The 24,664-nt window shown below is 35.4% G+C and overlaps 3 protein-coding genes across 4 annotated transcripts; 1 reads left to right on the top strand and 2 right to left on the bottom strand.

The window, feature by feature from the left end:
• Positions 1-3,918: 3,918 nt before the first annotated feature.
• On the bottom strand, positions 3,919-9,545 carry LOC107860265 (U2 small nuclear ribonucleoprotein B''). Of its 2 annotated transcripts, none has more exons than XM_016705547.2 (10): positions 9,051-9,545; positions 7,687-7,749; positions 6,838-6,922; positions 6,684-6,752; positions 6,359-6,431; positions 6,090-6,138; positions 5,192-5,274; positions 5,039-5,108; positions 4,400-4,482; positions 3,919-4,298 (listed from the first exon to the last, which is right to left on the bottom strand). In XM_016705547.2, the coding sequence occupies exons 1-10, from the start codon at positions 9,393-9,395 to the stop codon at positions 4,253-4,255; spliced, it is 966 nt and encodes a 321-aa protein (XP_016561033.2). In that variant the 5' UTR covers positions 9,396-9,545; the 3' UTR covers positions 3,919-4,252. The 2 variants fall into 2 exon arrangements, with proteins under 2 accessions (XP_016561033.2, XP_016561032.2); XM_016705546.2 differs by having other exon boundaries at positions 6,359-6,434; positions 9,051-9,480.
• A 4,885-nt stretch (positions 9,546-14,430) lies between these two features.
• Positions 14,431-18,302, top strand: LOC107860264 (SUMO-conjugating enzyme SCE1). The gene is made up of 5 exons (XM_016705545.2): positions 14,431-14,713; positions 14,845-14,928; positions 16,655-16,807; positions 16,901-17,014; positions 17,996-18,302. Exons 1-5 carry the CDS (start codon positions 14,645-14,647, stop codon positions 18,056-18,058), a joined length of 483 nt encoding a protein of 160 aa, XP_016561031.1. The 5' UTR covers positions 14,431-14,644; the 3' UTR covers positions 18,059-18,302.
• Positions 18,303-19,194: 892 nt separating this feature from the next.
• LOC107860263 (probable inactive receptor kinase At5g67200) lies at positions 19,195-23,161 on the bottom strand. The gene is made up of 2 exons (XM_016705544.2): positions 21,498-23,161; positions 19,195-20,160 (listed from the first exon to the last, which is right to left on the bottom strand). The coding sequence occupies exons 1-2, from the start codon at positions 22,900-22,902 to the stop codon at positions 19,592-19,594; spliced, it is 1,974 nt and encodes a 657-aa protein (XP_016561030.1). The 5' UTR covers positions 22,903-23,161; the 3' UTR covers positions 19,195-19,591.
• Between the last annotated feature and the right edge of the window lie 1,503 nt (positions 23,162-24,664).

Below are 24,664 nucleotides of genomic sequence, written 5' to 3'. Positions count from 1 at the left end.
TGGCATTACATTTATCCCAGAGTTCACGGAGACTAGAATCAAATTTTTTCTTTTTACAAGTTCTTAACACAAAGCCTAATTTATTCTTGCCAATGAGAACAATTTTTAGAGATTTGCTCCATAATGAATAGTTTTCAGATCCTTGAAGCTGTACTGAGATAAGAACCGAACCTTGTGTATCTGCAGGATGAATATAGAGATGATGATTGTGATGAATTTCTACAGGTTGAATTGAAGGTTGCTTATTGTTGGAGTTTTCAGCTGGGGCCATTTGAGGAATTCTTCAAATCAAAGCAAAAATTCTCACATACAACTGCGAAATTGGTACTTCAATCATTGGATTTTCACTTTTGAGGCTTCGAATTGATGCAAATTATACAAATCGATTTTCTGAATCAAATAGAGATTGTTACTGTTGAGCTTTGATAGATCCTTCAGTGATAATTTTCTTTGATGATTCTGCGAGCTGAGCTGAGAGATGCATCATCCTAGCTCTGATACCATGTTAAGAAGCTCAGCTATGACAGATTGTAATGCAGAAATTAGAAGAAGGAGAGGAAAGCTTATACTTCAATAGAAGCTCAATAAAAATAGTACAAGTTTAGAATGATAACCGTCTCCACTATTTTTAGACAGACAACTATCACTACTTCAAGAACTATCTAGAAGCTCTTAGCTAATAATTCTGTTGTAACTAAATAACTAATACTCACTAATTACATTATTAAGTTACAACACCTATAGCTTCATATTCTTCTACAATAATGATACAGTGTTATATAGTTGCACTTGCTAAAGTTTTGAATCCAATTACTCTAATCTATAGTGAGAACAGAATTTGCATGCAGTAGCTATCAGCCTCAATTCACTCGGTATTTTCATGACGTAGTATTCCAATTAGCTTATACGTAACTTAACTAATTTCATTACGTACATAAAAAAATAACCTGTCAAAACTTGAACGATTAAAGAATCACCTAATATTATTTAACCTACACTAAATTTGATTCGGTTCGTTATCTCTACTGTTTTGTTTTGAAGTGATATGTCTCATTAACTAGGTCCAACAGCCAAAAGCACCTTGCACCTTTTTTAATATTCTTTCTCCTTTCGAGAATTTTATGCAAATACATATTAAAAAAAAAAACTATTTAATCACGAGCAAAATTAATACCAAGGGCACAAAATCAAACAAAAATTCGAGCATTTTCATAAAGTGTTTCTCTCAGTTTATAAATGTCATAAACACTACACATGATCCACCTAACTAGGGATTTAGGTAAAAAATTAAATGATCAACAAGCATGCTGCCACATGCAACGTGGACATGGACTAAACAAAGAAAAGTTTGGCGTGAAATAAAAGAAGTCAAATCCACCAATAAATTACCCAGAAATAAGCAATCGGATTAAAAGGCAATAAAATAATTAATGCAGCCAAATAAAGTAAGGCAAATTGACAGCTAAAGTAAGGGGAGAACGGAGGAGTTTTGTGTGGAATTTCTATATTTGTCTTAGAAATTTCATTCAATGTATATTACTTATTAATTTAAAACTCAATAATTTTAAAAAAAAAAAAAATTCTGAATTCATAAACTTTAAAATTTGACTTCGCCTCGGACCTAATGTTACAAAATCACTCATTTTAATGTGGTAATTTGAAACACGACTAAAATTGGAATTGTATTATGTGTGTCAATTTGACTTTAATGTCCACTCCCTGCCTACAAGTCAAAAGATGATTAATATTGATACTATAGGATTTGGACATGCATGGCCAAATGATTGATGGGTTAGTTGTATTTGGTCGTGTGCCTTTGAAGCCAGTCACCGCAATGAGTGCTAAAACATTTCCCTCAAGTCAAGTCCTCCCTCGGTTTAATTCCATAGTTTGATTGGGTACAAAATTTTAAAAATAAATTATTTCTTTTTTATTTTAATAATTTTAAATTAAAGATGTACATGATATATTAAAATATACTTTAGCTATGTAGTTTCAGAAATGTGACATGAGATATTTAAATTTAAGAGTTATCAAATTGAGAAATAGAGATTCTTTTTTAAATAGACTACAAGATAACAAAGAAAAGACAAATGAAATAGTAAGAATTATTGGAACAATATTTACAGATGGAGGACGTCATATAATGTTCCTTGAATCTGATTTTTACCAATGACTCAATTACTCTACAAACTAATTGTAATTCATTAATTATTCGAAGCGCACGTCAAATTTGAAAACAAAAACTAGTAGTAGTAATTTTTATATACCTAATCCTGCCTGTATCACCATTTAATATTTCTTGACCCACTACAAGCTAACCCACGTGGATACCTTGGCGTGACATGACCAATTAGTAAAAACCATAAATATTTGTAAGGAGCATTTCGGGTAATATTTTGACTTCTGTGAAGTTAAATAATTACTGTACTGAGACTTTAGTAAACTTTTTCTAATATTACTTGAATGTATCACATTTTGGAATAATTAAGACAACCGAAAAAAGTAAAAATAGAAGCCGCCATGTGAAGACGAAAGGGGTATATAAAACACTACAGTGAACAACAACATATATATGGTATAATCCTATAAAATGAGGTACGAGGAAGATAGAGTATACACAGTCTATACTATTACCTCAGAAGAAGTAGAGAAGTTATCTATGATAGACTTCCGACTCAGAAAAATATATTAAAAATGGAAAAATTATAAAAACTAGCAACGACTATAATTACAATAAATAGCAACACTTTTTAAAATTACAGCTTATAGCAGAAGTAGCAATATTTTACCCACTTCAGAGTAATAAAAGAATATGTATTTTTCAGTTGTGCATATGTATTTATGAGTAATACATATATATTTGTATATGTATTTATATAGCAACATTTTACTTAAATACAAATACAAATTGTTTATTTTCGTAATTATGAAACTGTTGCTATAAAAGTTATAATTAAGGTTACAGAATTGCTATTTCTGAAATTTTTCCAAAAAAAATACTCCGATAACCCCAAAGTGAAAAATAGAAAAAGAAAAATACTCTTAGTTTGACTTGGACATACGGTTTAAAAAATAAAGGAAAACTTTGAACCGTGTGATCCTGAATTAAAGATGCATATAGTCCTTTAAATCATATTATCTTTCCCTTGCCATGTAGGATGTTGGAATTGAAAATTTTACTAAATATAGAAAAAGAAACTTTCTTAAAATATACTGAAAAAGAAACTAAAGACATTAAATTGTTGAAGGGGAAGAATACTCATATAGTCAAACAGCCGTTAGGGAAACAACCAAATGATGATATATCAATTATCAACCTACATCTAATTCTTTCTTAGCATACAACATCCAACACATGCGGTAAAATTTCACAAAGTGAGATCTGAAAAGCGCAGAGTAGACGAGATCTTACCTCAGCTTGGATCCCCCTCTAGTTATTTCTCGGCACGCCATAAGATATTCAAAAGAATAGGCCTACTTACTCAAAAGGGGTCCCTTCTTTAAACAGTTTAATAACTAAACCAGTAAAAGTTGCCTACATTCTACAGGATACCCACTTCCACGAGGTCACGCCGAGAAAGTATAAAGTTCCAGTTTCTGAAATTGTCAAATAGCTTTTGATCTCCTATAGCAAGAAACATACCATTTCTTATTTGGTTAGTTACGAGTTGCATTTAGCTAGGATTATTTATGTTATATGAAGCACATTTGTAAGTAGATCTAGGTGTAATTACACCCACTTGAATTGTTTGTCCAGGCCAACTAATTACTTTAGTTAGCATGGACTCGAGTTTAATTAGGAGGAAGCAATTACAATCTTCAGTTCTTGGGAGAGGGCCTGAGAATTATTGGTAATTTACATAATGTTGTTACAGTTAACGCTGAACTGCCTTGTGCTTGGGAGGAGAATCAATGTCGAAGCACAAAGTTCAAAGGGTGCATGTTATATGAAATTAATAAGGTGCAAATGACTAATGCTCCTTTAGTTGATGAGACAACAGAGATGGGAACAAGCCGCAGCAAAAGGAAAGAGGAACTAACTTGCACATACAAGGAAAAATTGAAGAACAAACTTTGAAAAAGAAACATGGTTGTGGTTCACAGTAGCGACATCCAAACTAATGGAAAGATTGAAGGTGAACAAGTAATATTTTAACCCGTTGCCAATACACAACCAAGCAAATGATAGATTGTTATTTGTTGATGGCATTGCTTGACGAGATCTTTATTCTATTGTAGCCCCAAGCATTTACCTTGACTTCTTACTTCGCAGTCCCATCCGTGCTTTCGCATATCTAGATATTTCATTAAGAAAAATTATAATGCAAAAGCAGCACAAATCAAAGAGAATAAAAGGTTGGGGTTCAGAGAAACCAAACTATTGAAGAAAGGATACTCCAGTCGCATGCCCTCTCCAGTGGAAGAATACAGAATGGTGCCTTGAAGATTACTCAATGCCTCAGTTGAGCTGGCAGTGTCCTAGAAATGTGGATCATAAATATTAATTTCAAAATTGACCCATGTTTATTCGAGTATTTGAACTTGATATGCAGCAGACTGTTTAAGACTTTAGACCTTGATATGGTAGCAGACCAACAGAAGACAAACAGGATAAAGGCAATAGTCACTGCTTTAATAGTTGTACCCATTGGCACCTTCCCACCAAAACCACTTCTATTGGGTCACGTTGGTATAGGGCATTGGAAACACTAAATTTCATCATAAAGGAAAGGCAACTTTATCGAGATAAAAGATCGGTGAATCATTGGTAGAATGTTCTGCAATCAAACAATTACTTGAATGGAAATGCAACAGTTATCCTGTGCTTAATGCTTTCTTGAAGAATTTAATTAGGAGATGCATCTGAACCTCCGTATTAAGATTGCTGAGACTTCAGAAAATATTGCTGGTTTAGGGATGAACAAGCACTTCCAGAAGATAAATGACATCTCACCATTATTTTTTAAAAAATGAAGATAAAGGACATGCAGAAGACGTGTGCGAATAGATTGCAAGATAAGTGAGATAACTTTACCTGAAAGTCAACAAACGCAACAGGAGCTCCATATGTACTCTGCATCTTCAACTTTAAAAACCCCCGACATCTGAAAATGTCAAAAAAGCACAGTAACCATCCAGTATGCCAAATACTTTAGTGGCTGGAACTAAAAAGGAAACTTATCAAAACCTTGAAAATACTTGAATCAGCTCTTGCTCTTTACAACTTTGGCCCAGATTAGCAACGAAGAGTGTTGGACATGGATCAGCTGCCTGTAAAATTTAAGGTCATGAATTATAATTATATTAACAAAAAGAAACTTGGGTCAAAGACTAGGAGACAAATTAAAATATACAGAGTTTTAAGAAGAGAATTAGAATAGACGAGAATTCAGGACTAAAAATGGATGCATCACCACTAGTTCTCAGAAGTAGTCACATGTGATGAGATTAACAAGCAGCCAATTGAGTGCATTTGAAGCACCAACTTGAGACTTCAGAAAGAAATAAAGTTTTACTTCAAACATCCTAGTTGTTAGCCGCGAAGCAATCTCTTAGAGGATCAGCACTCATTGTTTTAGCTTTATATGGTCCCACAAAAGAGAATATTTCTTTAAAATGATTTAGAGCTTTGGTGCACTTCAAAACGTTAGCTTCCTTAAAGAGATGGATCATGCTTTGGATTCACCAGAGCAATTCGACAAGATAAATCTAACAGACTTGGACAACATATAATTTTGCATGTATCCCCGAAAATTTGGAGAGCTGTAGAAAGTGATTCGATCTTGATGTTATGATGTACTTCATGACATCAACAATCAGTTAAAAGCAAGAGTAAAAACTAAATACAAACGAGCTATATAGATTAACTAATGGCACAACACCACCAGTTGATTATTTTATCTATCACAGCATTCAACAAGGACTTTAAATACATGCCTGTTATGTAATTAAACAGAGCAGTAAAAGATCAGGATTTCAAAGGAATATGCCTAAAAGTCCGCAAAGATATTTTACAGATAAATGCTGAAATTATAGATCAAACTAACAGAACAACAAACCAAATTAGCATCAATCAGACGCCTTACCGTTTTAGAAGCAGCGTGATTCCCAAGTCTACCATCAAACTTTCCCTGACTGAATCACCAAAAAAAAGAAACTCACAATTGAGGATAGAAATCATACAAAAGATCAATACTATACTATGATTCAATACCCTAACTTCAGTGAATAGGGAATAGAGAAACTATTTCTGTTTGGTGCTCAACCTTTCAGCTAGAAGTACAAGTACACGGAGCATTCTTAGTCAGAAGGAATCAACTAAGTAACAAAAGTGTGCTTAAGTAGTGCAGATGACCTTTGTGTAGATGGATAACCAATCGTGTTGTAAGCAGAATTACCCATTCCAGGCATGTGAATGCTGCCAAAACCTGCTAGTGCCCAAGCGTGCAAAACATGTGCAAAGTGAGCATTTGGATAAAGTGCTTTGCAGTGACTGACGAGCAGTTATATCCTTAAATGACATCAAATTAGTTAAATGTGACTGGCAAAAATACATCACAGAAGCAAAGTGGTTCATATGTGAATGACATGATGGCCCACAAATTTTCAGATTTTACATCCATGTACCCTACTAATTCAAAGGGAAGGAGTGTAATATGTCATAGAGGCAGATATTATACCAGAACCACTGTCTCTAGAAATAGCAGCAGAACCTTTAATCCTCTTCTCCGATACAGGCTTCCCATCATCTGTGGTTTAAATCAAGTAAATTGTTGCCTCAGGAGAATTAATTCCAGTAATCTAACAACCAAAAGAAATTCACTCGCAGCAGACCTGGCCGTAACCTTTTCGACCTTGAATTTGATTTAGCAAGCTCAATGTACAATTTGGAATCCTTCTCAAAGTCAAAAACCATTCCCTGGGCACACATTTGCAAGCAAAGCAATTAGATTCCTTAGGCTGTGTATGACTTCCTAACATCATTATCTATTTTCTAGTTAACAAATTCATGACCAAATACTCGATTGGATGCGAATGAAGGAAGAAATTTGTGCCTATTATATGTCTAATGCAAAAACTGTCACAAAAAGGGGAATAGAACTATGCTCTATCTCTTATTCTTTTTGTTTTTTCTCCATGTTTCAGGCAAGGTCAAGTTACACATCTAACAGAAGAGAACTGGCTCTCTAAAACATAGAGTAATACTTGTCAAGTGCAAAAGAAGATGACATTAGATGCAATCCCTCTCAAGCTAACGTTAATTTGATTGTGAGATCACGCCGAAGATTCCATCTTCAATATTCTTCAAGCCACTCTCCTTTCATATTTGCATTTTCCTTAGCCATGAAATTATTGTTAAGCCTCTACTATAAGAAGCAAAAGACAACTATAGTCATCTTTCTTCTCTTAAGCATTTGTTCATCTTGTGTACAAGGTAATATACGTTCCTAATTAGAACACTCACCCTTCTTTGGTATGATGTCCAAACATAATGTCTAATACTCCAAATTGTGGAAGGTTTACTCACATTAGTATAAACCAAAATTTAGAAGGATCTTTGTACTTTTCCCTAAAAGACAAAAAAGTAACTACTGGCACAACGTAGTTACACAATTATTTAACATGAGCACTGAACTAGGAAGGAAGCAAAATCATGTATTCAATATCAGAAAAGGACCTTACATTCAGTTCATACATTGCGATAAGTGCTGACTGTTGATCCGCAAAGACGGCAAAAGCAAATGGCTGACAGAAACCAAACAATGCGTCAGACATCCTTAGCAGAACAGTCGTGTCAGACTTACATAATATGAGAAAAGCAAAGACAATAGTGGAAACAATTGAAAGAAGTTAATTGTAGATCTAATAACCTTTCATGACCAGAAACTGTAGTTACGAGAAACCCTTCAGCTGCAATGTCCCACAAAGACAAAAGCTTGCCAAGCCATAGGCAATACATAGCAATATCTCACTTGTAACGGATAATGTGTCAGGAGAAGGAATTTTATCCTATGAGAAAGCTAGCATCTTTGCTGCTCAGGTGCACATAAACACCAGCCATACCTGATATTCTTCGGTATCTCTACAAGTAGACTAAATTTGGACCTTAAGCTGTACTTTCAAGAATGCTAGGTTTCTATGGGTTATGTGAACAGACCTTGACCTTGCAATAATTGAAGGCTCATCTATGTTCCCTAAAACTATGTGAATAGAACTCCACTACCTGCTATATTCTTACGAAGTCTAACAAAATAATAAAGTTTTGAACGTCTATCCTTGTTACATTCAACATTTGTTTTTCATTTGTGAAGTACAAAAAGCCGAGCCACGTAATAATCAAAATAACATCTCAAAAGAAGAATATCTACCAGAAAACACAACCCCGAAGATCTCATGGGATTGGAAGCTCTTCCATGGATTTGTTCATAACTTTTTCTCATAAGATAACTGTATTGTGCTAGGAACTCACCAATACCATATAATCATACACTGAGAAAGTGATCGACTTGTTGATTCCGAAAAATTCACCACCAGACAATTACAACAAGATACCCACTGAAATCCCACAAATGTCACTATCAAGAAACTCTAACTATGAAAACCGAAAGAGTTTAAATGCCTGATAAGCAAAGCTCAATGAAGATTAACCAATAAGACCCCTCAAGGTGCAATGATCCTTAAATATCAACAGCTCATTGCAAACTCTCAGCCACATGAAGACGTGTATGGATTCCAAATAGTTGGGATCAACTACATAAATCCTATGTAACCCTTCCACTTTGTTTCCTGTTGGTAACACCAACATCCTGCCTATGGCAAGTCCCACGAGGAAGCTGAGGTGGCCTAGGTCGGAGTCATGATCGAAAATGATGCTTGTGGGCTTAGTAATGAAATAAAGTTGTGCCCTTGCTATCAGCTATACCTTTTCCACTAAATACCAAACTATTTAGGATTCGTTATACAATATAAATCCTCTATATCCAATTCCCTCTAATTGAGCTCATGTAAATGTGTATAGCATTGCTTGTGCCGGTAAATGTACATACCTGAGAATTACTAGATGTTTGGCTACGTAGATGAGAAGATTCATATCCTGCAAATTCTCTAAATAGATTGTAAATTTCTCGAGGCTTAACATCTTCAGGAAGCCCAGCAATGAAGAGAGTTCGAACATCGTCGTGCGAATGCTGGGGATAAACAGGCAGCGGGGGCACGTATGCGGGGGTAGGTGGCTGGTGAGGGTGGTGGTACTGCGGAATAGGAAGTGACTGGACCACTACCGCCGGCTGCGGCGGCGCGTGGAGGGTGGTGCCAGGTGGCGGCGGAGGGACTGGTGGCGGTGGAGTTTGATAATAAGGGTGCTGATGATAGTACTGGGCAATTTCGTCCATGGGGAAAGGGACCAATCAGTGCCGTCGGATTTTTGCCCTATATTTTCTGCTCCGTGCTGCTGTGTATACTATACTGTGTTTTAGTCCGTCGATTATTTACACTTTTTGATCCCTTAATTTTGTAACTATTTGTGATTTTAGCTTTAATATAATATCTACTTCAACAACAACAACCACAACAACAAACCCAATATATTCCCGTATAGTGAGGTTTGAAAAAAGTAAAATGTACGCAGTCCATACCACTATATCCAAAGAAGTAGAGATACTGTTTTCTATAGACCCCCAACTCAAGACAAAGGACCATAGACAAACGTCGCAAGCATTTAACATGATAAAAATAATATAGATACAACAACCACAAAAATAAAGTACATTAATCAACAAAGGACACCCCCATCCCCCAACCCTAGCATTACCAACCAAGCTACACCAAACTGTCCTAACTACAGCCTATAACTTGACCACATACCTTAGCCCTCTATTTTAATATTTTTCTTCCAAACCTTCCTATTGAGGGTCATGTCCTCAGTGAGTCTAATCACTTCTCTCCAGTATTTATTCGATCTACCCCTACCCTGCTTGAAAACATCCAAGGCCAACCTCCCATACCTATGAATTGGGGCATCCGTACCCTTTCTCATCACATGACCAAACTATCTCAACCTTACTTCCCGTATCTTATCATCCACCAAAATCACCCCCACCTTCTCCCGAATAATCTCATTCCTAACTCTGCCAGCCCTCGTGAATCCATACATCCAACGTTTTTTCCTCTCCTTTCGACTCGCTTCATCTACTTATTTTTGTTGTTGCGGGAATCGGTACTTTCGTTCAGTAAGGGAATACAAATTTTTCGCAATATCTTCATTTCCGCCACCTTCAACTTCTGGACGTGAGAATTCTTAACAGGCCAACACTCCACTTCATACAACATAGTCGGCGGGACTGCAACTCTGTAGAATTTATCTTTAAGCTTAGAAGGCACCTTCTTATCGCATAAAATTCCCGAGGCGAGCTGCCATTTCAACCAACCTGCCCCAATATGGTGAGAGACATCCTCATCAATCTCCTCGTTCCCTTGAATCATAGATCCAAGGTACTTAAAACTATCCCTCTTACAAACCACCTAAGACTCCAATTTCATTATCATATCGTCTTCTTGCCTAGAGTCACTAAACTTGCACTCCAGGTACTCCGTCTTGGTCCTACTCAACCTGAATCCTTTAGCTTCTAGAGTTTGTTTCCAAACCTCCAAATTATCATTAACACCTCGACGTGACTCATCAATCAAAACTACATCATCCACAAAAAGCACACACTAAGGCACCTCACCTTGAATGCTCCATGTCAACACATTCATCACCAAGGCGAATAAAAATGGACTAAGATTTGACCCCTGGTGCAATCCTGTCAAGACCGAAAAGTGCTCGAAATCCCTTCCACAGTACTTACCCGAGTTTTTGCCCCCTCGTACATGTCCCTAATCGAACGAATGTATGCCACTGGGACCCCCTTCGCCTCTAGGCATCTCCAAAGAACCTCCCTAGGGATTTTGCCATACGTTTTTTTCAAGTTAATAACACCATGTGTAAATCCCTCTTTCTCTCTCTATACTGCTCAACCAGTCTCCGCACTAGATGAATTGCCTCAATCATCGAGCGACTAGGCATAAATGTAAATTGATTCTCCGAAATAGACACTATCTTTCTCAACCCCCGCTCCACCACCCTTTCCCAAACCTTCATCGTGTGACTCAACAACTTAATATTATGGTAGTTATTGCAACTCTGAATGTCACCCTGTTCTTATATAAAGGAAATATTGTACTCCTTCTCCACGCCTTGGACATCTTAGCGGACTTGAAAATATTGTTGAACAAGTCGGTCAGCCACCTTAACCCTGCCCCGCTAGCAAACTTTCAAAAATTCACTGAAATCTCATCGAGCCTCGTCGCCCTGCCTCTTCGCATCTTGCGAATAGCCTTACAAACCTCTTCCACCTTAAAACGCCGACAATAGTTGAAATCGTGACATTCTTCGGTGTGCTCCAACTCCCCTAACACAATGCCTCTGTCCCCCTCATTATTCAAGAGCCTATAAAAAATACGGCTGTCATCTTTTCTTAATAAGAATGTCTCCCTCCAAAACTCTGTCATCCCCCCTTAATGTACGTAACTTGGTCCAGATCCCTACCCTTATGCTCTCTAGCTTTGACAAGCCTATACATCCTCTTTTTCCCGTTTTTCTCCTCTAATCCCACATACAATCTCTCAAACGTTGATGACTTAGCAGTTGTGATTGCTAACTTAGCCTCCTTCCTAGCTAACTTGTACTCCTCCCTGCTCACCCGTCTCTTTTCTTCATCCTTCCTAGCTAACTTGTACTCCTCCCTGCTCACCCACCTTTTACACAAAGCTCTATCCCCCTTCCTAAGCAGCAAAAAGTCATTCTTTTTTATTTGTTTCCTTCATTTTTAATGAAATAATTTAACTATATTTAAAAGCTAAATTAGATTAAATTAATTTTTTAAAATTATAATTTAAATATTCAAAAACTATTAAAACGTATCATAAATTACAATTTTCTTTTTTCAAATTGATTAAGAATTACATCTTAAAATGTTGATCAAAATTTATATCCTTTGACTCTAAAAATAAAAGAAGCAAATAAAAAAGAATTGAGGGAGTAATATTAGACATTTTTCATCGCTAATTAACTTGTGTTTGTTCATTTAAATTGTTAGAAAATATTTTCTTGAGATGTTATGCATTTCATAAAACTAATAAGTAGTAGTTACAAATATTTTTTTAAAAAATTGTATAAAAAGACAAGACAAGAAAAATGCATGTACCAAATAACTCTTCTTTAAGGACTATAAATGTACGAAATAACTTTTCTCTAAGGATTATATACTATAGACTGAACAAGGTAGAACAAGACATTCCTGAATAGAAAATTTTGATATATTAATCTTTATCATGATATATTATTTATCTTCAACGAGATTAAGTAATCGTATATATTGAATATATATAAAAATATAGCAAAACAACTTGGTGTAATGATAACCTTTTTCAATACAAAGACATGCCAAGGTAAAAAATCATCTAATACCTCCTTATCTTGTGTTTTAGAAATAAGTTTATACAATTAATCATTTGGATGCATCTTCAACTTATTAGGTGAATCAAATATGTTTCAATTTCTATACACCAAATACTTCAAAAATTAAATATGCATGACCAAAGTGAAGATTGAACATATTTTACATTACTAATAAATTTATGATTACGATTATGATATTAAAATTAAATTTGTATTCTTATTATTTGGCACATAAAATAATTTCAGGCTTTGCCCTTTAAATGAGTTTATCTTTAATTATTTTTGGGCAAAATTCAAAAATAACATACTTATCCCCTTAATTATGAGTTTCATAATTACATAATATAGCAAGTTATATTTTGTATTTTTGCAAATTGTTGCTACAAAAATACATATGATTTTACTGCCTTTACGATCGATATGTATTTTATATTTTTATAAACTGTTGCTAGAAAAATACAAATACATATGTTACAAAATGTAATTTGATAAAAATATTTTTATTTTTTATAATTTAATACTTAAATATGCTATTTTGTATTTTTTCCATTTTTTTTCCCTTTGCAAATGGGCCACTTTGACAGCCAAGTCTAGTGTAGTGGTTTGAGTGAACCCAACTAAGAAATTTATGATTATACGTGACCTAAATAGCCACTCTAGGGGTCTTGAATTTAGACTTTGGTTAAGTCACCAACATTATTTAATTGTATGATTTATTTTTTAAATGAGTTAGTCAGTGGTTAGTCTTTTGCATAAATTATTTTCTAATTCTTCTTCTTAAAAATTAAATTTATGTCTAATAAAATTTAAATTCTTCAAGAGCACAGAATATAAATAAATTTATACCCTGCACAAAAAATATCTACTCAGAAAGACAAAAATAAAACTAAAAATTAGAATAAAAAAAACAATTCAATCTAATTCAATAAGTACGGTTCAAAAAGAATTAAAGTGGGTCATGGCTCAGTGATATAAAGAAACTGTTTTTAATGTACCTTTTGCTCAAAATTACCTCATATAAATATCAAAATTATTTTTATTTTTGAGAAAAATACCCAGTTATCCCCCGAACAATTATACCCAAAAAGATTACGACACGCGTCAACTTAGAGGGTCCTATTACGTCTAATCTAATTAAAAGTATAATTTTGATACTTTTAATGCTTATGTGACACATATGTGGTACACACGTGTGCCTACATGGACACTTCAATGTGCTGTGCCACATGTGCATTAAAGATGTCAAAATTACACTTTTAATTAGTTCAGCAATAATAGAACCCCTTTAAGCTGAGATATATTATAACCTTTTTGGTATAGTTATTCAGGGGATAACTCAGTATTGTCTCTTTATTTTTTGATAAACTTTCAACCTAAATAAAAATAGAAATACGACCATCAAACATTCCATCCAATCTTAACTGTATATGTCCTCGATAAGTGCAAATTGCTACAAGTAATGGCGACTAACGAGAGCAGGACCATTGACGTTTTCCACGTGAATTCGTACATAGTGGCGTGGTTTTCACGCCAGAAATAGAACATTAATAGCAGAATCTTTTCTCCTTTTTACTTTCAAAATAAAATCGGAATCCATTGACTTCCATCATATTCCATTTTAATCTATTGTTTTATGTTTTTTTAGATACTAATAATTATACTTCCTTCTTTTCATTTTATATATGGTTATTTGGTTGAATGCGAAGTTTAAGAAATCAATGATGATTTATAAAATTATAAAGTGAATTCAGTAAGGATAAAATGAGGATGATATTGTTAAGTCAAACGACAATACATATATTGAGAAGGAAGAAGTAATAGTTAAAATATTTTTGATATATTTAATATATTTTTAATTAATATCATAAAATTTAATATATTTTTTAATTGAGTAATAAAAAAAGTAGACCCAACTTCACAATAAAGACAACAATTAGGTAAATAGGTCAGCATATTTTGCCTCATATAATCTGCACCGTTCAGTCTGCCACTTACAGCTTTAGTTACCAACAAGACTCTCTCTTCTTTATCCCCTTTAAAAAGGGGGGCAGCCAAGAAAAAAAACTCTGCGAGAAAAACCAACAAGATTGTTCACTGCTAATTTAGTGATTAATCTTGAACAACTGTTGGAGAAAGACAACAATGTCGGGAGGTATTGCTCGTGGTCGTCTTGCTGAGGAACGCAAAGCTTGGAGAAAGAATCACCCCCATGTTTGATTTCCATGGCCCTTTTCTTGTTTTCTGTTTTTCTTTTTGTTTAAAACTTTGTTGGGCTTGTTTCTGATTTTTGTGAATTTTGTTTTTGTGTTTTCGATGGTTGTTGGAATGATTTTTGGTTGTAGGGTTTTGTTGCTAAGCCGGAGACACTTCAAGATGGGTCAGTTAACCTGATGATTTGGCACTGTACTATCCCTGGTAAAGCTGCGGTATGTGTTTTGTTCTTCTCTGCTTCTTTTCTTCCAGTTTTTTTGTTTACTAGTTGGAAAAGACTGGTGCTTTCCTTTCTTGTGAGGATGTTTGGACGGGTTCATTTTAACCCTCTTAGTTCAGCCAATTTTAAGCCCAACCTGCCCATTTGACACGCGTAGGGGTAACCAAGGGAAGCCTTTCAGTGAATGATCAACAGTGATTTGAGCACCCATTTTAGGGGTCAAACCAATTTGGGTCATCTTGGTTGATTGTTAGTATGTGTCTGTTTGTGTTGATGTGTTGTTTGATTGAAGCATCTTGGTTTATGGAGTTTAAATTGAGTGCTGTTTAGCATAATGCTCATTTGATACTGGCGAAAGTGAAACTCTTTTGAGATAACGTTGAATAACTGTTTGCATTTTTTTTACTGCTGGCGAGTATGCACCATCTTCCATAACACGGAGAAAGAAAATACAGCCCACTTCATTAACAGCCTCAGAATTCCAACTGTCTTCTTATCTTTATAGAGATGTTTTCTTACATTGTTATGTGATTAGGCAAACAAACATTTAGCTCCCTTTTGGTCAAAGGTTTGAAGTTGAAACTTGAAAATTTGAGTTTTGAACTTGTGATTTTTGGAACTTAAAATTGTGTTTGGACATGCATTTTGTTTGGAAAAGAATTGACGTTTCGTGAGTGGAATTGAAATTTCTCACAAAACTTGATTTGAGACACTTTTGGAACTTGAAAATATTTTGAAGATCAGATTTTCAGAATCTGATAAAAGATGGCCAAATAGATAATTTGAAGATAATTTTTCAAAATTCTAGCTTACTTTTGGGTATGGACAATGTATTGTTGATGCTCTTTCAAAATTTTGAACAAGACATTAAGGGATGTAGATGAGGTCTTTTTTGTTGTTGGTGTTTCAAAATTGTTCATGGCTTTGCTATATGATTTTCCATCCCCCCTTTGAAATCTTGGCATCAGCTGCATATCTTTGACTTTATCAGCTTATGCAATAATTTTGTTATTCCTTTAATAGCTAAGATAATAAAAGGCGTATCTCAATAGAAAATTGTACCTGTTCTCGTTAATCATCTTTTAAACATGAGTGGAAAGCTTTTTAACATTCACTTGTATCTCCTTCGTACGGAGAAAAGCCGGTAAAATCTCAAGAAAGGGAAGATGGAAAAGCTTTTACAGGGTTCATTTTTCTTTCCTCATATCTCCAGGGATAAGGGACATCATCCTCGTCTGCTCCTTTCCCCTAAGAAAAAGTTGGATAACTCAAGTTTTAACACTTCACCAACCTCATATAGTCTTATGAAGTTGCACAGTGCAGTAGCAAGCCTCAAGTTTTATGAGTTGTAGGCTTATTTGAAGCGGTATGGCTTGTATTATTTACTCTCAAGTGGTATAAGATTTTTTGCATATGGAGTATATAATTTATATGTAGTGGATGCATTAGCGTCAGACTTTTAAGTCTAAACATGCAGAGTAAATGCATGTTGGGATGAATCATTGGTTTATGTACACTGCAAGCTATAGAGTGGGATTCTCTTGTGCTTCTGTTTTTTTCTGCTGCCTCCCTCAGATCATAGCTTCTTCTGAGTGTATAATGCATACAAATCCCGTAGTATTTTCCTATTTCAGCAGAAGTACTATGCTTGTCTGATGTATGGGAAATCGTGTTTATCTTTCTGTTATTCTTTTTCCTTAATGGCATTTTAATGCTTGCAGACTGATTGGGAAGGTGGTTGCTACCCACTTACAATTCAGTTCAGTGAAGATTATCCGAGTAAACCGCCAAAGTGTAAATTCCCAGCAGGCTTTTTCCATCCAAATGTCTATCCTTCTGGAACAGTTTGCTTGTCGATCCTCAATGAAGATAGTGTATGTGGTCTATGTTGTTTCTTTGACCTATTTTTCTGCTCTGTGACTGTTTTCAATGTATATGATGGCTATTGTTTTCATTTTCTTGTTTAGGGATGGAGACCAGCTATCACCGTGAAACAGATACTGGTTGGTATCCAGGACTTGTTAGATCAGCCAAACCCTGCTGATCCCGCCCAAACTGAAGGGTATCATATGTTTATTCAGGTAATATTGATTCAGAAATGGTTAATTCTCTTTTCTTCCAAACTCACTATCCTACTTTTGATGTTAGCCTCAATTGTGTCTACTTTGTGTAAGTGATTTTTCTTTTCATTATAATATGTTAAGATGTACAGTTGAACACACTTTCCTTCTTTTCCTGTCTCAATTAATATAACAATCTTTCCATCTTGGAAAGTCTCGCTATTTTATATTACAATTTTCTCAAATGGCAAGAAATTAAATGCATTAACTAGTCAAAATTAGTTTTTGATGAAACTTTTTTTCTGCCAATCCAGCTGTTAACAGGTATTTTGATGTATTATTTTTCATCTTTTCTGATGCATTACAAAACTTAGAGCAGCATCTTGAACTTCATATTTTCTATTAAATTGTCTCAAATAAAGCATGATGAGAGTGGAATTATTATACAAGTTCCAATTTTATTGAAAAGTTGATTTTAGCTGACTATGCATCCCATTTAATTGTAATATTATGAAATTTAACTTTTAATTTGGCCTCCTTTATTAGGATAGTGATGAATTTTGTCCGTTACCTTAATAACGATAAGATATGGGATGAAGAAGATGCTAATTGTCATATCTCTACTGAAGTGTGCTTTAGCTTTATGTCACAATAATGTTCCTGCACATGGAGATGAGAAAGGTACTGGTGGCTTTTGCTGTAGTTCAGAGGCATTAGTGATAGCTATTAGGTTTCATGGACGTCATCATTTGGGAGCTCAATAATCTTCTGGTTTCTCTTTCTCGAATTATTTCAGATTCTATTACGTTTAGGAAATAGCGGAAAGATTCGTAGTTATCTCATTAGTGGGACAGAAAATGTGGTGATAGGATGTTATAGTAGTTTACAGGTCCATATTGTTTCTTTTATTGGTCCGCTTGAAACTGTTGAAAGATGTATAAGTTCAGAATAAGAGTTTGATTCTCCCTGTTTGACGCACTCTCATTTTCTGATTTCCTGCAGGATCCTCTGGAGTACCGAAAGAGGGTGCGCCTGCAGTCAAAGCAGTATCCACCTCTTGTTTAAAGAATGTCTAATCTTGTGGTGACTTGAAAGTACGTTAAAATTTGCGGATAAGGAATCTGCCACCTAGTGATGCTGATTGGTATTTGTTTATGTGGAGAAGTAAATATTTATAACTACAGGATTTTATGTCTGATACTGCCTTTCGTAGTTTCCAGAGAGTATATGTGTAGAACAAGCACAACTGCAAATTGTCATCTAAATGTGTTGGAAATGTGTTGAAAGTTACTATTTTCGTTTGCAAAAAGCAGAATTTCTGTTGCACATTTTCGAAAAATCTTGCTCCAGGAGGATACTGTGTTTTGGATCCAAAATCAGCTCTGTTTTTTCTTTTGTTTATGTTCATTTGACAATTTCAAAGTAACAAAAATAGGGAAACATTTTTCACTGGCAGAACTCTGTGACGTTTTGATTCCTTTGGGAATTTCTGACTCTGTCTCTGCAAGGATTACCTTTGGTTTCCGTTTTCAAATTGATGTGATATATGTACTCTCACTTATGTGGCACCCAAAATTGTTTTAAAATTTCTGTTGATAAATAACATTATTCTAATCAACATTCACAAATTTCAAAGTTTCAGATCTACTTAACAATTTAAATTTTTGTTTGCTGTGGTATCTAATTCAGTAAATTACTTTTACAAAGTATCGCTGTTAATATATTTCATCTCTTTAACTCCCTCTACGATAGCGTCTAGTAAGGGTCAGTTCATTTAAATTTTTGTCCGGATTGATTCATAGATCTTTCTTGTTGGTCCAAAAAATCAAATATAATAGTACTACTGGTGATGAATGATGGACAACTTAAAAAACACATTTGCCAAATTTGTCCAAGAAAGAACAGTTCGAGGAGCATAGTTTCTTTTGGGCACCTTCGCACCTATGATTAAAAAAAATTACAATTATTAAACTTGTGATTCAATTTTGTAAAGGTTCTTGGATTACTCGTATCGAGAATAGCATCATCTCAACCGACGGACTCGATAATGTTTTGGCGCCTCTTGTTCTGGTCAGGCGGAAAGGCACACGCTTTACTATCCTCTTCTCCTGCTAAATTGATGTGTGCTAATAAACTATGCAGCAAGGGGATTTAACATTCAAGATTATACATCCTCTTGCCGTAAAGATAAAGCCAGTGAATTTGAAGTTCCTTGGAGAAAGAACCAACCAAAAACGCTACTACAATATATAGCTTTAGCTGTAAACAATTCTCCCTAAAAATATCAGCACCATATATGTTTGTGTGGCCAAAAAAAGTGTCAAATCTTCAGTGACTAAGTTGACCAAGTTCTAGCAGATAGACCTAAAACTGTCAGTTTTATGCTGTTTACTGCTGAGCAGTAAAGGTACAAGCACCATTACAGCTGATACTATTTGGTCCATCTGAGTAGCAGATATGTTGTCAACTAATGGCACTTTGCCAAGTGGGAAACATAATGATTTCACTATCCAAATTTGTTTCAGGTGTGACACTTACTTACAATTGACCATGCACCCTCGCCGCCGGTTAATGGAGTAATTGCAATACAAAAAGAAGCTACGAGTATCCAGTATGTGCATCCCTTTTGTTATTCTCCACCATTGCGTTATCCTTTATATCTTGAATCATTTTCAAGATTTGCCTCATTGTTGGTCTCTGTTCTGGTGATGTCAAGCTACATATACTAGCAAGGTCAACTAGCATCGCAAGCCATCTGTCCTCCTCATTATCATCCTCCCTCATAGCTCTAACCCAATCCGGCACATCAGGGGGAGATAGATGTGGATGCTGAGATGGAGGTTTACCCGTTAAAAGCTCTAATAACAGAATGCCATAGGCATATACATCAGACCCTGGAGTGGCTCTTCGTGCAGATTTGCGCACTTCTGGTGCTTTATAGCGTGCTGAATCAGGATCATCATCCGAGGAAATATCTGCAAGCACGATGAGGGAGTAGTCTGTTAGACAGGCTTCAAAATCAGATCCTAGAAGGACGTTGGAGGATTTCAAGTTGCCATGAGTGAGCTTTGACGCTTGATGGATGTAAGCAAGGCCCTGAGCCACATCTTCTGCTATTTTTAGACACGACGTCCAGTGAAGGGGCTTTGCCCTATTTGATCTTGAACCTGCCACAGAAAATAGAAAATTTAACACACAACGTCACAACTGAATATCAAGTTTTACGTGAAAAGAACAGCAAATTTTAACACACGGAATTATATCAAGATATCGATATTCTTAAAGCGGTGTAATCTCAATTTCTGGATAGCAAGAACGTCATACCTAGGATTCAAACATATATAACTTGAATCAATTTCATACCACTTCTGTCACTACACTTAAAAGTGTCTTTTCTGTCGAGAATTCACCAATTTCTATGTGTTATTACAGCAAAATTATGTTTACTCCACATACACAATGTAATTTTCTAACCAAGCAACTCAGTTGAACCTCCATCATGACATGTAGCACTGCTGAAGGGGCAAAGGTTATCTAGAATCAATGTCATTGAAGTTTTTCTTTCATTAAATCCTTTCCATTTAATAATGTTAGCGGTCACTTAAGTACTATGTTACTCGGACTCTCCAAAAGTATTGCCGTACATGTGTCGGATTCTCAAAAAATGCACTACTTTTGGAGGATCCAACACGTACCTAACAGATATTTTTGAAGAATTCGAGCAACATAGCTTTAATACTTATTTAAGAAGCAGAGAACACTTGAACAAGTAAAAGGAAAACACCAAAAAGTGACTGTCAATATACTATTCAACTTAATTGAGAAGCAAACATACTCATAAATACCAAAAAACGGACACAAGGAGCCAAAGATCATTTGCCACAATGCATAATAAAATATGAAAGGTAGTTTGGGAAAATAGTGCTGTCAACCCATGCCGATCAGTCAGTGACAGCCTGAAATTAACACACACCACTATTTGGCTGCCCTGTAAACACAAACATTGTAATTGTCCGTAGTGAACTCAGTGGGAGCCCATGTTAGGCATCTACACAAAAAGCTAAAAAAGTCCCCTGCTATTGCAACCATCCAAAAGACTACAGCCAATTACTGGCCAAGAAAAAAGAAGGCTAGATATAGATTAGCCACAGACAACTCACTCTTCAGCTGTTTCCTCCATTACAGGTCCACCCAATTGACTTCACATTGACCAATTAGCAAAATTATCAAAAATGAAAAGTAAAATTTCCATATGAAATTGACCAATGTCATATGAGTAATTATAAGAACTAGTAATGGTAAATCAGAAGGAAAGCCTTGACGTAACCAATAAAGTTGGTGCCATGTGACCTAGTCACATGGTTCAACCCGTGGAAACAGCCTCTCGCTGAAATTCTTAGACCCTTCCTTCCCAGGACACCATGCATTGCAGGAGCTTTAGTGCACTGAGATTTACCTTCTTTTTTTTTTAAGTAATGGTAGATAATAAAGTTAGAAACTTTACCATGAATGAGATTGAAGAGACTGCCATTAGGTTGATAATCATAGATAACAAGCCTTTCTTGTTTAGCCTGAAAGTATGCTCTAACTGCAACTAAATTCGGGTGGCGCAACATCCCAACTTCCTCCATATGCTGCTCAAACGCTTCTGCACTCGTAATCGAAGTTTTACAAGCATCCAATCTCTTAACTGAAACAATCAACTGACTAGCCATCAAAGCTTTATACGTTGTTCCAATTGTGCCTCTTCCAAGCAACTCAGCTGAAGCTCTCATTAGCTGCTCCAAACTATACAACTCTGTTTCCCCTGAACAAAATATCAGATTTCCACTCTTCAAATATTGTTTGGGACCCTGAGGCACAATCACTTCCTTTTCTAGTTTTATCTCTGGGCTACTATCAACTGTCCCGGAAGCAGCAGTAGCACTATTGGTAATGGTCTCAATAGTGCATTTTGTTTCTTTTGCTTCAGTTTCTTCTTCTCTTCTCTTTTTCACAAAAGCAAAAATGCATAGAACAGCTGCAATCAAGATCAATGTTCCAACTACAAACCCCAAAACTACACCCACTTTTTTGTGCTTATGTCGAGATGGAGGAGTAACAACAATACCCTCTGACTGTGCATTTTGGTATAGCGTCGGCGGAGAGGCAGCAGAGGCAGGTGAATCAAAGAATGGAGACGAACGGCACGGCTTATCAACAACCTCACCACACAGACTAGGGTTCAATAAAAACGACCGTACGTCAAATTTCTTCAAAGTTGGGGTAACGGGTACTGGTCCAGTAAGGTTATTATTCGACACATTGAAAATCTGAAGCTGCGTTTGGTTCAACGGCGGAATCGCACCGTTGAACCGGTTAGAATCAAGCCGGAGATAGTTCAACCGGTCAAGAACAGTAAGCTCAACGGGTAGTAAACCCGTAAGATTATTACGAGAAAGATCAAGCATAACAAGACGGTGAAGAGAAAGAACCGAAACAGGGAAAGTTCCAGAGAAAAAATTATGATCAAGAAACAAAGTTTTAAGGTTAGGAAGACCAGAAAGATCAGGAATAGGACCGGACAGAGAGTTGTTACGAAGATTAAGGATTCGGAGTTGGTCAAGATGAGTTAAACTGTTTGTTGGAAAAGTACCTCGGAGACCAACACCTTGAAGAACAAAACGTACAACACGACCTTGTACACATTTTACACCACGCCATTGACAGTAGTCGAAACGTTCGTTAAGTGTGTAAAGAAGTTTGTTGTCGAGGTCAGCTTTTGACTTGAAGGAGAGTAAAGAAACAGCGTCGGAAGGAAGTAAAGAGTTGAATGGAGCAGAAGAAGCAGAAGAAGAAGCAGAAGAAGAAGAAAAGTGGAAAGTGTAAGAAAGTAGAAGAAGAAACAGAGGAAGCATCAATGGGGACATTGCAAGGTTTGGGAGTAAGTAAAAAAGGGTCAAGTGGGCAATGGTTTAAGTGACTACTACTAGAGGCCAAGTTTAGAGTTTGTTGTCATGTTGTTTGGTTTAGTATGTGTAACGAGGTCTGAAAAATGGACTGAATTTTTGGAGACAGTGTGAGCTATGGAGAAGAGTGAAGAGGGAAAAGCACTAAAGGAGGAGGGTGTAGGGTGAAGGACACATAAAATGACAAAAATGGCCCTTCATTTTCTATAGTAAATTCAAAATAGTACTACCTGAATTGCAGCTGATGCACTAAAGTCACTGGAGCGAATCCTGAATTTCAAGATTGTGGGTGCTCATTTTTTTTAAGAAAAAAAAGTGTGTTGCTATCAGAGATTAAATTCACGTCACTTCAGGTATTAAGGTGCTTAAGTTTCAAGTCAAAGTCAAAGCATCCAATCACCATTTTTGTTTATAGATGCTTAACAATACATCATAATTGATTTTTTCTATATAACTATGTAAAAAATTTACCGAGATCAGTTGGTACTCAAGCATCAGGCAAAGACTACATGCATCCGCCCCTGCGCAGTCTTATCTTATATTTTCTACGAGAGAAAATTTTCACAATTTAAACTCGTGGCCTACTAATCACACAACACAACTTTATCGATTACTCGAAGACACTCTTTAGTACTAAAAGGAGAGATGCAATACGAGGACTTCTCGAGAGAATCCATCCTAGTATTGCTCTCTTCCAGGCATGCTTAACTTTGTCAAATATTTACTAGAAATTTCCTTATATCCCAGACATCATAGTATAACAGAAATATAGTAAACATAAAATATAAACAAAACAAAAATAACAGAAATTGCACCTCAAACAGTTTGAATTGGACTCTGAAAATAGATTATTTTTTTTCTTAAAAAATAAACTACAAAATTATACTTTCAAATGTTAGTTTTCATTAAATACTATTTGTTTCATAATTTTAATTAAATCTAAAATTAGAGTTTGATTAATATTTGAGGAAATAAAAAATGCTTGGATTATGTTAAACCTATTTTTGTCAATTGAAGGAGAAGTAGTTATTGGGAAGCAGCTGGCTGAAAACATGGGTCAGTGTCACGTGAAAGTGGAGGACGTATTTTTATTATTTAGAAGAAAAACTACTGGGAAATTGGTAGGATGCATAGTCAGTCATTCGTCCAATGCTCTGAAAGTCCTGCTAATTTTAGTCATTTTGTTTACTCGTGAATCTTTTTCCATAATTTTAAATTTTGTCTCAACACTGCAACGTTCCCCAAATAGGTCTTTTGCTTTTGCATTAATGATAGGCTAACTATGCTGTTGATTTAGCTAACCAACTGCTGATGTTAAAATATACTACTAGAATAGATACTGACAAAGTTAAATTTGAGATTAAAGTGTAATGAACGAAGTAGAAACAGGGATTGACAAGCAAAAGATAAGCAATACAACTGTAAAAGTTCTTATTAGCTTGGTCTGTCACAGAGCTCTATCGAGTAGCCTATACAAGCTAAGGGTAAATTTGACCATAATGTCTATTATTTACAGTTTCATATGTAATTTATTCTTAATAAACTGTATGATAGTTTAAGAAGTCTTTAATGACAACGGACAAATTGTCCAATTGGAATTATTATTTGAATCTTTAAAATAATTGTTGAAAATCTAGTTTGACAAGCCAATACAATTGCAATAATTTAGTTATGAGATTTTGCAAGTTTTATAAACAATAATTTTGATAAAAATTGTCAAATA

The sequence above is a fragment of the Capsicum annuum genome, chromosome 2 (assembly GCF_002878395.1).
Source record: "Capsicum annuum cultivar UCD-10X-F1 chromosome 2, UCD10Xv1.1, whole genome shotgun sequence".
NCBI lineage: Eukaryota > Viridiplantae > Streptophyta > Magnoliopsida > Solanales > Solanaceae > Capsicum > Capsicum annuum.
This window is presented reverse-complemented; position numbering and strand designations above follow the sequence as displayed.